The 17,788-nt window shown below is 44.6% G+C and overlaps 1 protein-coding gene across 1 annotated transcript in view; it reads right to left on the bottom strand.

Moving 5' to 3' along the window:
• PTPRA (protein tyrosine phosphatase receptor type A) overlaps positions 1–17,788 on the bottom strand; it is a 252,557-nt gene that overhangs the window by 126,165 nt on the left and 108,604 nt on the right. Inside the window, exon 2 of the mRNA XM_067533619.1 lies at positions 11,505–11,576. Coding sequence (XP_067389720.1) covers positions 11,505–11,531 — 27 coding nt within the window. The 5' untranslated portion in view covers positions 11,532–11,576. The remainder of the gene's footprint in view (positions 1–11,504; positions 11,577–17,788) is intronic.

Below are 17,788 nucleotides of genomic sequence, written 5' to 3'. Positions count from 1 at the left end.
CTCCAGTTTACTTCCCAAAAGTATTAGAGATAGGCTAGTTATTTGTTTAACAGACAAAAATCTTTCACAGCAGCTACAATTAAAAAACATACTTAATTCTGCACACAGCTAATTGAAGTAGCAAAGCAGTCTGAGCTGAAGAGACAGGAAAACCAAGAACAACTTGCCAAACCTGAAAACAAGCTCTGAAGCTGTTAACAGACAAAGCATGAGTCAGCCAAAGGCACAAGGTGTAATAAATGCACAAAATATGGACATTTTGAAGTTGTTTGCAGCATTAAAACAGTCATAGAGTTGATTCATATTACAGACAATCAAGAGCCATTTTTTCTTGGATCTATCAGGTGACAGATTCAGTGAAACTGAATATTCATGAAAAGACTATTGACTTTAAAACTGACTCAGGAGCTGACATCTCAAGTCATCTCAGAAGGGACTTACAATAACTTTCAACCCCTTCTGAAGTCACTTGACACACAGCTCTGACTAGACCTGGAGGTGTTCAGTACTGCAGGGACCATTCCACTGCAAGGAAAAAAAAAACAACAACAAAACAACACAGAGACAAAAGCTACGCATTCAGAGTGTAAGCGATCAAAGGATCAAACACCAACTACATGATGAGCTTAGTGAGAAAGGAGGAAGAACTTGGGAATATTTGATGATATTGGACTTCTGAAAGGAAACCCAGTACAAATAAACTTGAGACAATGCTGAACCATACAGCATACAAACACCTCTACCAGACATACCTTGGAAGAGAATAGCTGCAGATACATGAGAATTCAGAGTACATTACCTGATCACAGTGAACTATTTTTCCAGGTATACTGAAACTATGTACTTGAAAGACATAACATGTCACAGTGTTATCGAGAAACTAAAAGTACACTTTTGTTCATTTTAGCATTCCAAAAACAGACCACAATTCACTGGTACAGAATTTAAGTCATTCTGAATGAAATATGATTTTGATCATATTACTAGCAGCCCACATTATCCACAAGCGAATGGAGAGACAGAGCAGGAAGATCCATTTCTTGAGCTTCTGAGTTACACATCAACACCAATAGCAGCTAACCAGCATGACTTCTGATGGGAAACTACTGTTCCGACTTTGGAAAGGAAACTCTCTCCAAAGTGAAGACAAGAGAGTAGCCAAATCAAATAAAAAGGAAAAAGTGCTTACAAATACTTTTACAACAGACAACACTCAGACCTACAGGTCTAGCACCTGATGACCATGTTTGTGTCAAATCGGATGGAGAAAAAGCATGGACTAAATCCACCTGCTGTAAAGAAAAAGAATTCAACACCCAGATCCAACAGTGGGGAGTTCACAGAAACCGTCAACATCTATGGTTATTTCTTCAGAAAGAACAACCAATAGAGCAAACTCTACAGATGGCAGATGTAGAACAAGATGATGACTCAAAGATTCCAAAACTGACCACAGCCAGCTGTTGCAAATAACAGACAGCCAAATGAACAAGCTGTTATGCATTCGGGCTGTGTAATTAGAAAACCAGTACAATTCAGACACTCAGACTGATCCTGTACTGAATATCAAAGATATGCAAATTCTGTAAATGGTAGGAATGTACAAACCAAAGGAAGAGATGTAATGGAATGCTAAACTGTATTATACTGTTTAGCCACTAGGTGGCATTGTGTGTCATATACCTTATTAAAGCTAACTTCAGTCATACCAAGAGCAGAATATTAAAGCAGGGGTGCCCAAGCTACAGCCCACCAAGGCATTTCATAAAGTCCACAGCCTGCTTCAACAAAATATATTAACAGCCAATTCATTAGCGTTTTGTCATCATGTTTAGATCATTTTAGTTTACACTAATATGTAAGTAGACAGTATGTACACAGAAACAAACCTATCTAAACACATACGTAACAAGCTGAACTTAAAATATAAATCAGTACAGGTGACTTTAAATCTTATTAAAATATGTAGAATCTATTTGGCCCACACAGGGTTGTGCAGCCCTCCTGTGTAATAAGGTTGGGCACCACTGCATTAAAGACTCTTATAGTGAACACACCTAATGTGTGTATCTCTGGGAAGGAAGCTCTGCAGCAGGTGCATATCCGGTACAGAAGCCGGACTTTCTAGAAACAGCCCTCCAATCTATGGTTTACAAACCATACTTGACATTCACAGAATCAGGTCCTCAGTTATCTTTTAAACTCGCATAAATATCCCATTAATCCGTTTATGGAATCTATATAGTTTCATGCACCATCCAGCTGCCCAATCAGTTGCAAGTTATCAGTCCTTTGGGAATGTATTTCAAAACTGCAGGTCCTGGAAATTGCCTTGGAGATCTTCCTGGAGAAGGCAGGAATTAAGAGTTGGAATTGGAGGGTTCACAAAGTTCTGTGATCATATATGCAACACTAGCACACACTCCAGATAACCTACAGGCATATGATAAAATGACAAAGTGTTTTCCCAAACACCTGTGAGTGCAAGCTCTTCTGAGGCACAATGTACTGCCAAAATTTACTAATTTCAAGGAGCTAATTGTCAAAGACAAGACAGAAGGTGTATTTGTTTATACAAACAACTCAAGGCAGTGGTAATAGGTCCCAGATTGCTTCTGGCATGGTCTGTATGAACTGTGTTTCATTCAACTACACAAACACCAGTGAATCCAGAAAGCAGGATATTGGTGCAGTATGTTTAACGCCAGTACTACGTGAAACAGCTGGCGTGAAAATAAAAAACCTAGGTGTTTATGAATGCACAAGAATGGTCCAATTTTGCAAGAGACTTGTGAAATGTGGCTATTTTGCTAGAAATTTCATTTAAGTGACAGTGAATTCACACACGCTCAAAAATGGTCCTTTTTTCCTAATTTTGTGTACACAGGGTAGGATTTTCACAAGTGTTTAAGTGATTTAGGAGCACAAATCCTCATGACTTTGTGTGGCTTGTTCTCTTTTGCTTTGGAAAATACCATCATCCATGGTCAGTTTGCACACTGAAAATCGGACTGTCAAGTTTTTGCTTCTGTTAAAGAGGTTGAGAGCCCAAGCTCCCATTGGTTTTTACTGGAGTAATGGGAGCTTAGCCCTTCTGGAAATCAGGCCCTATTAATTTCACACAATTAAATGTAAAACCAGCTAAACCACAAAGCTAAAATGTCTGGATTGTGCAATGGCCTGGAACAAAATTGGGAATGTCATGTCCCCCCACACACACGCTTAAACCAAAAATGTCTCAATTTTTGTTTTTAACATTCTAATTGTATAGTATAAACTGTAGATTAAAAGGTCTTTTGAAAGCCACTCAGAACTGGCTCTTGGAACGGTCCTAGGGGCTGATACTTGGTTGCTTCTGCAGATTACTTAGAGCTTGGATTAAAAATACTGGTACAGGTTATCTATCTGCATATCCATGTCAAAGCTGTTTCAAAGGTGCTGACAATGTCAGAAATGTGGCAGTAGATCAACTTTCTTCCATGTCATGTGGGATGTCCCAAAGACAGATCTGTTCTGGGATAAAGAAGTTCACAGTTCCTGAATGAAGCATTCCTTACCCAAATAAGCATTCTGCCTCCCAGTTGTAATCACCTGAGGCCAAATCTGTTTCATTTGGACAAGGAATATTTTTTCTTCAGTGTGCAATGTTAAGAACAGGTGTGTCTTGAGACTCTCCTACACGGCATGCAAAACGTCTACTGCCACATTGTAATGCAGAACAATTTGTCTGCATTAAGTGCATAGTCTCCTCTTAAGGAAACTAGTCTGGCTGGATATCATTGCTACCTATTTGGCCCCCATCACATTAGCAGCCAAGTGCCTCATAATCTTTAGTGTATTCATCCTTAACATTCCTGAGGTCAGGCAATGCTATTATACCCATCTTACAAACAGGGACATGGCAACCCAGAGAGACTGAGGGACTTGTCCATGGTCCCACAGGCAGTCTATAGTAGGACAGGGAACAGAACCTGGATCTCCCAAGCTAGCACCCTAACCACTGAACCATTCTCTCTCTGAGTCACTGGCTGTAATGTCAGTACTGCAGAGGGAGCAAGGCAGTCAGGGCTTGTCTACACTATGATTAGAAACCTGTGGCTGGCCCTAACCAGCTGACTCAGGCTCACGGGCCTCAGGGCTGCTTAACTGCAGTGTAGACTTCCAGGCTCAGCTGCAGCCCAAACTCTGGGACCCTCCCACCTCACAGTGTCCTAGAAATTGGACTCTAGTCCAAGCCCAGAAGTCTACTCTGCAGTTAAACAGCCCTGCGGCCCGAGCCAGCTGCACAGGCCAGCCGCAGGTGTCTAACTGCAATGCAGACCTACCTCAGGATACTTCAACCCTGCAGTCAGCTGACTCGGGCTCAGAGGGCTCAGGCTGCAGAGCTAAAAATGGCAGTGTAGACATTCAGGTTCGGGCTCCAGCGCATGCCCTGAGACCCTGAGAGGGGGGGGAAGGTCTCAGAGCCCAGGCTCCAGCCCCCCATGTCTAAACTGCAATGTTTAGCCCCCCAGCCTGAGTTCATTGACCCAGGCTCAGACACAAAGCCACAGGTTTTTTATTGCAATACAGACATATCCTCAGGACCTGATTCTCATTTACACTCTTCACTGTTCTGCTGAACGGGACCTTAAAGTAGGTGTAAAGATAATTAATAAAAACTAAGATAAGAATCGAATTGTTTGCAGTGTTGTTACAGCTGTTTGGTCCCAGGATATTAGAGACACATGGTGGGTGAGATAATATCTTTTATTGGACCAACTTCTGTTGGTGAGAGAGAGAGACAAGCTAGAGATCGGTGTAGCTTGAAAGCTTGTCTTTTTCCAACAGAAGTTGGCATAATTAAAGGATAGTACCTCACTCACCTAGTCTCTCTAATCATAAAAGAGAGAAGGGAAGATCATCATTGATTCTCTCCTGCACAGAAGCCAGCATAAGAATAATTCTCTTCAGTCTCTTCTCCAGGCTTTTGTCCAGTCTGTTTTAAAATGTATCAAGATGAGTTGCGGTTTTCACCACTTCCCTTGACAGCTTACCAGATCACACTAGACATGAAAAACAACATTAATCTCAAACCACCACCTTGCCACCCACTGCCTCCTATTTTCTCAGTATATTTACACTTGCATTTTTAGTCAGAAGCATTAACACAACTGTCACTTCTAGTGTAGACACGACACCAAAACATTTGTTCTAGGGCACAGACGTTAGCTACTGATTGTATTTAATGCTGAAGCCTAGAAATATATAGTTCTGTCATATAGTACGGTTCTCAAAATAAACACCTTTGTGTTGACATCACTCCTGTTTATTTCAGCTTATTCTAGCACTCTCTCCAACTCCAGTGTCATTAATGAGAATGGATAAGCCACTGAAGCAACACTCAGCTGTATTCTCACTCCTATACTTCTCAGATTATGGGATTTGATTCTTATGGCAATGTAGCCAGGAGGTGTGGCCTCCCTCGGAGATTGACACTGAGGGAGAGACAAACCCCCCTGGAGTTGGAACCCAGGAAGGCAACAGCTCAGCTGACCGGAAGCAGGTAGGCGGGGCTACGCCTATAAAACTCAGGCCTGCCCGCATAGTAAGAGGCCAGCGGCCAAGGGAGAAGAATGCCTCTCCCTTGGTGCTCAACACCTGACCGCTACCTGGAAGAGAAGCTGCCGGATCTACCCACAGTGTGGGGCCCTGAGGACCTGGAGGAGCTGCCTGGACCGGACGAGCTGAAGGAGACCCCCAGATCCGATGACCCGGAGGAAGACCTGCCCGAGTTGTCTATTGCCTGGGGCCCTGAGGAAGCTGCCTGAGCTACCAACCCCTGGCGAACCAAAAGGGACACATGGACCCTGGGACCTAGAGGAACTGCCCTCCGCAGAGGACCCTGAAATGTTTCCAGACCTGCCACTGGTCGATAGTGAGGGACTTGTGAGACTCCTGCTCACGGTCTATCCCAGCGACCCCAAGAGAGACGACTGGCCACAGGTACTCTAGGGAAAGGGTGGGAGAAAGAAGCCCAGGGAAGCTGACTACAGTCTGGCTGCGCCTGCACTTGCTGTGAGTCAGCGCATTTTGGCCAGAGCCCCAATGACCCAGTGTCGGGACACCCAGTCACTGACAGGGCCCTGGACTGGGACGCAGTGGAGACGGGTGGGCCTGAGTCCTCCTCCCCCTCTTCCTACTCCGACCTGGGGTGAATGCCCGTTGAGGGCCAGAGCCTGTCCCTTACTGCCTGCCATGCCCTGCTGAAAGGCTGTGTATAGACAACTTACTCCCCTGCTAAGAGCTAGAGACTACTGTCCCTCTGCCCTGCCCTGCCTAAGGGCCCGGGCCTCGGACCATTTCTTCGCTCGCTTGGGCTATAGACTGCCACTCACTTGAGCCTGTGTTTGCCTGCCTGCCTGCCCTACAGAAGGGCCAGGCCATAGACTGCTGCTCGCCCTGCCCAGGGCTCGAGACTGTGTTGGCCAGCCTGCCCTGCCAAAGGGCTAGGCGATAGACCGTTTCCTCGCCCTCTGGGGCTAGAGACTGCTTTTCCTGCTGCTGGCCTGTCCCTGGCTGAGGGCCGGGCCCTAGACTGTTTGCCCGCCCGCGGGGCAAGAGACTATTCCTCTTAGGAGCAGCCTGAACCCTTTAATTTGGACTCCTGAGGGGCATAGGCACCAGGAGGTGTGGCCTCCCTCGGGGATTGACACTGAGGGAGAGCTGCCGGCACTACCCCCTACCGAGGGATCTTCTACAGGCAAATTATAAAAATAGGGGTAAGCCTCCTTGTCAAAGTCAACCTTTCAGATGATGAATATGTGATTAGCTGATGTGAACCTGTAGCACTTGTCTAAGACAGATGTCCCCTCATTCTTTTCTTCCTTGTGTCTAGCCATGGAGATGAAAAGTATTATAACCAATTTATTCAATACCCCCAGGGTCAGTTTAAATTTCTCAATAACTTTCACATATGTTAGAGCTGAGCTGAACCAAGAATTTGATAAACTTAGGCTTTATAATTGTCCATGTGTGAAAAACCTTTGGGTTTAGTGACCTGTTCCTATTTCTGAGGATGTTTCATTGTTTTTAATTATTCACTGGATAACTGGATCAACAGTTTGCAGCCTATGGCTTGCCTGAAAAATTCAGCTACTTGCTATTTGTGTTGAGAGACTAATCACATGGTAGCTAAAGTGTGTTAAACTAGTAATTTTAAAAAAGAAAATGCCTCTAAAGGAATACTGGGGTATTTGCATCAAGCAACTGATAAGAGCTAAGCATCACAGATTCATAAACATTAAGGCCAAAAGGGATCACGTTACATTCATTTAGTGCGACCTCCTATGTAACTCAGGCCATACAATTTCATCAAGTAATTTCTGCAGTGGAGGGAATCACTCTTTCCAGCTATGTAATTGAGCACTATAACAAAACAAACGGTTTGTTTATTGTTTGAAATTCTCCCCAATTGGAATATTTGTTATTTTTTCAGCTACATTTGGATGAGGAGGAAGAGGTTAATGGAATGGACAGACATATCAGAATATCTGCGTGTATACCTACGGTACTTGTAGCCCGGAGGTGTGGCCTGCCTCGGAGATAGACAGCGAGGGAGAACCAAATCCCCTGGGGGGCGGAGCTCACTGCAGTGACACCTGCCCAGAAGCAGGTGGGTGGGGCAGGAAGAAGAAAAGGCAGCCAAGGGAGAAGGATGTCTCTCCCTTGGTGCCGGGGCCTGAACCTGCACCCAGCCGTTCCCGGAGGATAAGCTGCCCCAGCTGCCCACTGCCTGGGGCCCAGAGGACCTGGAGGAGCTTCCTAAGCCAGCGAGCTGGAGGAGACACCGGGACCCTGTGATCTGGAGGAGCTACCTGAGCTTCCAACCCACTACGGGCCAGAGGAGGCCCCCAGATCCTACCCTCTGCAGACGATCCCAATGAGTCCGGACCTGCCATCGAGCGACAAGGCCAAGGGTTTCTGGAACACCCTTTGGGCAGAGTACCCCGAGGGACCAGAGTTCAACAGAAGGGACCAGATACTATAGGGAGAGGGTGGGAGGAAGTAGCCCAGGGTAGCCGGCTACAGTCCAGCTGAGCCTGCGCTCACACTAAGGCAGCATGTTTCAGCTGGAGCCCCGCTGACCCAGTGATGTTGTGTCCTGTCACTGACAGAGCCCTGGACTGGGACACAGTGGAGACGGGTGGGCCTGCATCCCCCATCTCTCCCTTCCTACCCCAACCTAGGGGTGATCGCCCGCTGAGGGCCAGAGCCTGTTCCTCATTGCCTGCCCATGCTGCCTGAGGGCTGGGCCTTGGACCATTGCCTCACCCTCCTGGAGGCTATTTTCCCGCTTCTTGCCCGCCCTGCTGAGGACCAGGCCTTAGACTAGTTCCTCGCCCGGTAAGGGCTAGAGAGAATTCCCCTGCCCGCCCTGCCTAAGGGTCAGGCCTCAGAACTACTTACTCGCCCTATGAAGGACTAGAGACTGTACCTGTTGTTACGCCCACCCTGCCTAAGGGTCAGGGCCTTGGACGGCGTGCGCGCCCTACTAAAGGGACAGAGATTACTCCCCCTTTGTTTGGCCAGCCTCCTAATGACCGGGGCTGGAAACTGGGGCTTACCCTGCTGCGGGCAGGAGACAACCCCTTTGTTTGGGACTCCCCACAGGGTGCAGGCATCTGGAGGTGTGGCCCTTTACAGTACTGTTTATACCCAAGAAAACCCCTTTGATTGTAATTGACTAATATTTTATCTAATTTAATCAAAAAGGCTACCTCTCCCAAGAGGCAAGATAACCAAATGGGCTTTAACATGGCATCTTCTAGCCACTGCTTGAACCAGATATAGATCCATCTTATGGATGCTCAGAAACTATGAAGCATGGAATGAATGCCTATATATAGATGTTCATTTTGTAACAGGAATCAGTCATGCAAATTCCTTCTAAGTACATTCCTTGTGCCACTTATCCTAAGCCAAACAAGAAGTGCAAATACATTTAAGATCCACAAACCTGCATGGTAAATCATTTGTTCTTGTCAGAACAAGAATTTCCATCTCTCCCTCCAACTATCCAACCAGTGAGCTAACACTACCCTTGTAGTCCTTCCGTGGCAGTCCTTCTGTGGACAACAGTGCAAACTGTACTAGGCCTTTAGAGAAAGGCAAAAAAGATTAATGAGGCAGGACTTAAAGCAATATATAAGGGACAGGAGGAATAAATAGCCATCTACAAGTTCAGGATTTGAAGGGTGTGAACTCTAAGTGGGGGGGGGGAGGGGGGGAGGAAGGAACCTTTGTATAGGGTGGTCAATGAGGGAATAACTAGGAGTTGAGATGAAATTGAGCAAGGAGACAGAATAACAGGAAAAAAAGTTACCTAATGGTGAGATCTCTTAGGTTGTGAAACATTTCAGCCAAGGGAAGCTAAACCATCAAAGGAGATACCGTAAAATAATTCTTCATTGGAAGAAGAACAATGACCTAACAAGTTTTCTCCTCCTGTGCGTGATGCCAATTGTTTCTAAGCTCACATTCTAATGTCTGCAATGTGACAATGTGACACATTGCGCTGCCGATAGTCAATTATCTCCTTCTAGTTATGGCTATGTGAGTCGCACATGACAAAAGAGATCAGAAGAAAGGATGACAAAGAAGGTAGATAACAATACAAACAATGAATGAAATAACTGGAGACCTGGAGAACAAGTCTGGATTTAATCTAGGATTCCTGCCCACACCCCATCACACACCTCGTACCTTCTTCCATACCACCACCCATGCATGGAACATCCTCCCCACCTCTGCTCTTTAAGGCACTTTCCAATCATTTAAACCCCAGAATCCAAGTCTCTAGCTCATACAGTTGCACAGAAAGCCTTCAAAATACGAACCAAGAGTAAAGTGGTGCAGTGCTTCTGTGCCCTAGTCTGCAGACCGTCTGAAACAGCAGCTCCTAGTGGTGAGAGCTGTCCCTCATTGCAGTGTTAACACTTTAGCCTAATAATCTTGCTGAAGATCGCACATAGGGGTGCTTTTATTTGGAGCCAGATTCCAACACCCTTAGTCACACCACAGAATACCCTACTCACAAGCAGACCCCGCATTAATTTCCTGTGGACTCATGCATTAAACTACTATTCAGCATGAATAAGAGTGCCAGCATGAATAAGGTTGCCTCCATCTTGCACAGTGTCAAACAGTATCAGTGAATCCTAGACCAATATCAGAGGAAATGTTCTAGGCTACTATATTTGGGATAGCTCTTTGAATGGAAATTCATATTTCTAATCTCACTATAGTATTTCATGTTTGCTGATTTTTATAATGGATTATTTGCAGAGATCTTAATATAAATTGGTGGTCAGCAGAACACTGCTGGAGTGATGGCCAACATACACCTAAGATAACTCTCGCTGTCTCCACAATAGCATTTTTGGAGAACCTCCTTCCAGGACAGCTCCACCAGAGAGTGACAATAACACGAGAACTAATGTAGAATAGCGAGGAGTGTGGATACAGCACTACCATGAAAATCAGCAGACCTGGGCTCTATTCCTAGCTCTACTAGAGAACGTGTGTAACATTAGAAAATCTCTTCCCCTCTCTGTCTGTCTTCCCCCCTGCCCCTTGTCTTGTCCAATTCAACAAGAAACTCTTCAAGGCAGGGACTGGCTTGTACCATGTGCATGGACAGTACCTGAGACGATGGACTCGCTGTGTTACGATAATACAAATGAGAAGGGCAATGGTGTTTTACTGTTATGATGTCTAATTGTACACAGATGATAGTGGTGGAAGTGCCCTGCCTACATCAACATTCCATTTTTGCTACCAGTGGCAGAAGGGAAACACAGGACGCTTTCTGAAAAATGCTAATATAGAAAAGACACATATTACTACAGTGATTAGTGTCACAAAAATACTTATAAATGTCAAGCCTGAGTACATTTATATTTGCTTTTCAAATCCTTGCCCAGTACATTCATGTTTTCAGCAAAACAATCTTTTTGTATCTAATTAATCAGCAATTCAAACACTTCTGTACCACAGCATCTGGGGACAGACTAGCTGACCATAGCACTTCAACATGATGGAAATGGACTAATAAAATAAATTCTACTTAGTGTCTCAAAGTAACAGGCGAGAACCTGAATTGCAAACTCAATCACTAAGTTTCAATAGAACAAAAATTATTGTACCAGGCTCTTCAAATAAGAGTTCTTACAATTTCCCACTGAGTAAAATGAAGAGCTTCTCATTATCCTTAAAGGAGAAAGTAGTAATATTTCCACTGTATGTTATGTTCCAGGTTATACTTAAAATGCAAGACAATTTTTTTTTCATTTGGAAGGACATTTCTAAGAACAAGTTAGTACTTTAGCAGTGTCCTGATACCACCTTCGATTATTGGTGAATTTTAAATAAAGCGATTACTCTAATTTGCCTACTAAGTTCCAAGGCTGACTTCAAGAAGAGTGAAAATTGGGTGATGCCAAAGTTAGTGACTCTTTCCTTACCTTAATCATTGTAAGTGCATCATCCATCCGTAAGTCCTTAGGATCCCATACAGGTTCTTCTAATTGTGTCCCCTGCAAGCAAACCAAAAATATAAACGACTTAATTTAATAACTATACAATTACAAACATTTTTTAGGAAAGATATGAAAGAGCAGAACACTTGCACTGCTTTCAGCAAATCAAATCTACTTCATTTGCTCTCTATCTAGAAGCAGAAACGTATATGATGTTATTGGAAAGCTATATAGAGACCTTTTAAATGATATATGGATGCACCTTTAAATTCCACTTCAATATGATGGACATAACCTCACAGTGCTTCCAGTCTCTTCTATGGGAGTAAGCATGCATGAGGATAATACAGCCTTAAAATGAGTGCAGGAGATGATATGATCCACACTGGGGATCCAAGGGGCAAGGGATCAAGTCAGTCTCAGAAGAATCACCCTTTTCTTTCTGTTGAAAACCAAGATTGAGGCTCAACCACTGAGCAAAACACTATAATATATATAATTTCTCATGGAGCATCAGTTTTGGGAACATCCTTCAGGAAACTGTACCAGAGTCCTCACCAACCTGCCTGCTCCAGCTCATTGTACTCCTGAAACATGTGTCCCAGTTGTGCCTTCATTACTATGTGACCTACAGACTCTGGGCATGAGTCCCATCTTATGTATAGCCTAGGAGAAAGAAGGATTACAGTGACATTCATGGGAGGGAAGGGCACCCTTATGTCAGATCAAAACTGGCTTTGGGTCCGTAAGACACCAATACTGACTGGGAGGAGGGGCTGTTTCTTGGGCGGTCTCTTGGATTTGCAGCGCAATGCCAAATTTAATGTGCGATTAGTGCAGTCTGCTGCTGTGTGCACAGAATGACCATGAAAAAAGATTTGGAAGAAATGAGAGAGAAATGGGGGGGGCAGAGACTTGACTATGACACCCCCTAACCCCCCACAAAGCCAGAGGTGCTCAAGATCCAGCACACTGGTTATGCTTTGAAGGGAATCGAAGACTGGCACAAGGAAGAGGCAGTCGCCTCTCCAGAGTTAAGATTGAGACCTGCTTTCCACTCTAAGGCCTCACTTGATCTCCCTCTAAATCACACAAAGTCGTTTCAACTTCATATTTTGCATGTAAAAGGTCTATACCCAAAAGAAACAGCGTTTGAGTTTTATTATTGGGGGGGGGAAGGGGAGGAGAAGAGAGAGGAGCTGAGTGTGCAAGAGAGGCAGCTGCAAGAGATTGTAAATCTGAGGTGATTCTGAGAAGTCATTTCCAAGATACAGAACTCCATAAAAAATAGGTGCTTCCTATATTTTGAAAATGATTCCAATGTTTATTACCATGCCTGGCCTCAGACAGTCCTCAAAAACTTCCAAAAAATGGGTTATGAGATCTAAGTGGAGATTTTCAAAAAGGCACAAACTGCTTTTGAAAAAAATCTTTATCTGTCCATTATGCCTGGGGCCAATTCTGACTTATGACTGGATTACAATACAGAGTTAGGTCAACATCAGGCACCTGATGTTGACCTAATTATGTCAGCATCTACACTACAGACTTCATCCCACCAATGTAAGTGCCCTACTACACCAACATAACTCCACCTCCATAAGAGGCATAAGGCTTATGTTGGTGTAGTTAGGGTGACACATTGTCTTTGTAAATACTGTGTGACCCTTACATGACCCTTACATAGGCTGTTGGCTGTCTGGTCAATTTCATGACAGTAGCCCTGAAATTCACAAGAAAGCCAAGAAGAAAGCCTGCAGCTAGTTAGCCCAGTCCCTGGAGTCCCCTGGAGAGTTGGGCGGCTTTGGACTCAGCTCCTGGCTGGGAGCCTGGTCATGAAGCTCCGCCTGCTTCAGACCCCACCTACACCCTACTGGGTGAGCCATGAAATTCACAAGGTTGCCTGGCTCCTGGTGGGGAGTGGGCTGGGGGTGGAGGGCAAGAAACTGGGACAGCTGGACCCTGCTCCCTGAGGGCAAGAAGCCTCAGGCATCTTCCCTTGGCTCCTGGTGAGGAACAGGGAGGGGAGAAGCCTCAGTGGCTTCCTTGGCTCCCTATGGGGAATGGGAAGTAGATGGGGCATCCGTATGGACATGAACATGGACATGAACTACCACTGTAATGAACATGGACATGAACTACCACTGTAATTTCTGAGGTGGCTATAGGTTGACTTACGTTTCTAGTGTAGACATACCCTTAGCAAAAGCTACATTGGGAAATTGTTCTCTGGTCCACTATGGACCTCTAGATGGCCCATGAAGTTCTCATGGATTTTTAAAGGGCTCCAAATGACTCTCAGGCACCTAAACTATCATTTTCTAAAGAAGCATGTAGGCCTTTAACATTTTCCTAACAAAGAGCACCACAAAAATATAAAGCAATCACTAGCAAAGGAATTTCCATACTTTACGTTTGACATTTCACTTTATCCCTGCATTCCTTTTGGTTTTGATTGCTACTTTTGTTTTATAACACTGTTTTAGTAAAGAGGTGTTTTTACCCTTAAGTAAATGATACATACTCTTAACTTTGCAATTTTTTGTCTGGAAATGCACTCTACACACTTAAAACTCAGCAGGAAAGACTTCATAAGATGTTAAGAAGAATCACTGTCCAGTAAAAAAAACATGTAACTATTGTATTTCCCCACAGGTGGCCCAAAATCACACTAATAGTGAAATCAGTATTAAAGACAGAAAGCAGGAACTCAGGCATGATGGCCCAGTTGCATTTCATTGCCATCTGGCTCAGAGTAGGATCACAAGCTCACTTTTTATTTTCTAAATTTCCAGTGCTCAAATCCTGAAATGCCTTTAGTTTCCTATTAAAATGTATTGTAAATATTACTCAAATAAATAATGGATTTTGCAAAAGTCTACACCAGTGTTTCTCAATTAAATTTGGTCACGGAACCCTTTTGAACTCGATAAATAATTGCGGAACCCCCCAAACTCTTAACAGTATTTTTACATATGGGGTCAAAAAAATGTTGAAATAAGCAAATTATATACAAACTAGGTCAGCATTTCTCAATTAAATTACACTTACACTCGATACCCTCCGCTGAAAAATCCGGGACATCTTCCCTTTTTTGGCGGCACGGAGAACAGCTGCTCATGGAACCCTAACAGGGTTCCACGGAACACCAGTTGAGAAACACTGGTCTACACATTGGAGGCACTCAGATTTTAGTGGATTCAGTTTTTGTTTCCCCTTCCTTGCAAGAACAGGAAGCAGAGGAAGAGCTGTGTAGTGACCTTATATTTATTCATAGAATCATAGATTAGGGTTGGAAGGGACCTCAGGAGGTCATCTAGTCCAACCCTCTGCTCAAAGTAGAACCAACCCCAATCAAATCATCCCAGCCAAGGCTTTGTCAAGCCAGGCTTTAAAAACTTATAAGGATGGAGATTCCACCACCTCCCTAGGTAACCCATTCCAGTACTACACCTCCCTCTAGTGAAATTTTTTTTCTAATATCCAATCTAGACCTCCCCCACTGCAACTTGAGACCATTGCTCCTTGTTCTGTCATCTGCCACCACTGAGAACAGCCTAGCTCCATCCTCTCTGGAACCCCCTTTCAGGTAGTTGAAGGCTGCAATCAAATCCCCCCTCACTCTTCTCTTCTGAAGACTAAAACAAGCCAGCTCCCACAGCCTCTCCTCATAAGTCATGTGCTCTATCCCCCTTATTTTTGTCCACATCCTTTCCATAGCGAAGGGCCCAAAACTGGACACAATACTCTAAAATGTGGCCTCACCAGTGACGAATAGAGGGGAATAATCACTTCCCTCAATCTGCTTGCAATGCTTCCACTAATGCAGACCAATATGCCATTAGCCCTCTTGGTAACAAGAGCACACTGTTGACTCATATCCAGCTTCTTGTCCACTGTAACCCTCAGGTCTTTTTCTGCAGAACTGCTGCCTAGCCAATCAGTCCCCAGTCTGTAGTAGTGCATGGGATTCTTCTATCCCTAAATGCAGGACTCTGCACTTGCCCTTGCTGAACATCATCAGATGTCTTTTGGCCCAATCCTCCAACTGGTCTAGGTCACTTTGTATCCTCTCTCTACCCCGAGCATATCTACCATTCCCTGCAATTTAGTGCCATCAGCAAACTTGATGAGGGTGCAATGATAATCCACTCCATCCTCCAGACCATTGAAGATATTGAACAAATCTGGCCCCAGGACCGACCCCTGGGGCACTCTGTTTCCGGCTGCCAACTAGACGTTGATCACTATCCGTTGAGCCCTGTGATCTAGCCAGATTTCTATCCACCTTATAGACAATTAATCCAACCCACACTTCTTTAACTTGCTGATAGGAATACTGTGGGAGACCGTATCAAAAGCTTTGCTGAAGTCAAGATGCATCATGTCCACCGCTTTCCCCACATTCACAAAGCCAGTCATCTCATCATAAAAGGCAATCAGGTTGGTCAGGCATGACTTGCCCTTGGTGAATCCATGCTGACTGTTCCTGATCACCTTCCTATTTTCCAAGTGCTTCAAAATGGATTTCTTGAGGACCTGCTCCATGATTTTTCTGGGGACTGAGGTGAGGTTGCCTGGCCTGTAGTTCCCCATATCCTCCTCCTTCCCTTTTATGAAGATGGGCACTATATTTGCCTTTTGCAACTGGCTGGGACCTCTCTCAATTGCCACAAGTTTTCAAAGAGCCAATGGGTCTGCAATCACATCAACCAACTCCCTCAGATGCACTGCATCCAGTCCCAAGCACTTGTGCATGTCTAGCTTTTCTAAATAGTCCTGAACCTTTTCTGGCTGCTCACTTCCTCCCCATTCTGTGCTGCCCACTGCAGTAGTCTGGGAGCTGATTTTGTCTATGAAGACAGAGGCAAAAAAAGCATTGAGTACTTCAGCTTTTTCCACATCATCTGTCACTAGGTTGCCTCCCCCATTCAGTAAGGGGCCCATATTTCTGTGACATTCTTCTTGTTGCTAACATACCTGTAGGAACCCTTCTTGTAACTCTTCACATCACTTGCTATCTGCAACTCCAGTTGTGCTTTGGCCTTCCTGATTTTACTCCTGCGTGCTCAAGTAGTATTTTTTTACTTCTCCCTAGTCATCTGACCAAGCTTCCACTTCATATAAGCTTCCTTTTCAGTGTTTAAGCTCACCTTAGATTTCTCTGTTAAGCCAAGCCGGTCACCTGTCATATTTGCTATTCTTTCTACACATCGGGATGGTTTGTTCCTGTGCCCTCAATAAGATTTCTTTAAAATACAGCCAGCTCTCTTGGATTCCTTTCCCCCTCATACTAGCCTCCCAGGGGATCCTGCCCATCAGCTCCCTGCGGGAGTCAAAGTCTGCTTTTCTGAAGCCCAGGGTCCATATTCTGCTGGTCTCCTTTCTTCTTTTTGTCAGGATCCTGAACTTGACCATCTCATGGTCACTGCTGCCCAGGTTGCCTCCCACTTCTACTTCCTCTACCAATTCAGCCCAGTTTCCGAGCAGCAGGTCAAGAGGAGCATGGCCCCTAGTTAGTTCCTCCAATACTTGCACCAAGAAGTTGTCCACAACACTCTCCAAAAACTTCCTGGATTGTCTGTGCATTGCTGTATTGCCCTCCCAGCAGATGTCAGGGTGATTCAAGTCCCCATGAGAACCAGGGCCTGTGATCTGGAAACTCTCACGAGTTGTCTGAAGAAAGTCTCATCTACCTCATCCTACTGGTCTAGTTGTCTATAACAGATACCCACCACCACATCATCCTGGGTGCTCTTGCCTCTAAAACTAACCCAGAGACAACAGGATTTTCTCCAGTTTCATACTGGAGCTCTGAGCAGTCATATTGCTCACTTACATCCAAATTCTTCACATGGGGTGTGTCACCATTTCAGAGATGATTCTTAAACTGGGCACAGAGAGAGGTGTACTGTTTGGAGTCCTTATGTGTGTTCAGCATTTAACACAATGGTGGCCTGATCTTGACTGGGGCATCTAGGCACTACTTGAATATACATAAAGTCATATAGTCAGAATAAAATAAAGGCACCCCCGCTTCTTGACTTGGGCTTTAGCCACAAGAGAATCCTTACCTTTCCTTTTAACAAAGTTCAAGCATTGCTTAACCTCAGGTTCAGGTACTATTTGGCCATACAAGGCTTTAGACACCACATAGCATTGATAGAGTGAATTGTGTTCCTTGAATTAGAATCATATAGGGCCACTTTAGAGTTACTCTCTATGTATGCACAGTTAAGTTTCCATTAAAGACCTACGGAGGCAGGATC

Source organism: Emydura macquarii, unplaced genomic scaffold (assembly GCF_026122565.2).
Source record: "Emydura macquarii macquarii isolate MOO-44397 ecotype Brisbane River unplaced genomic scaffold, CSIRO-AGI_Emac_v2 contig_3345, whole genome shotgun sequence".
In the NCBI taxonomy this organism is placed as follows: domain Eukaryota; kingdom Metazoa; phylum Chordata; order Testudines; family Chelidae; genus Emydura; species Emydura macquarii.
This window is presented reverse-complemented; position numbering and strand designations above follow the sequence as displayed.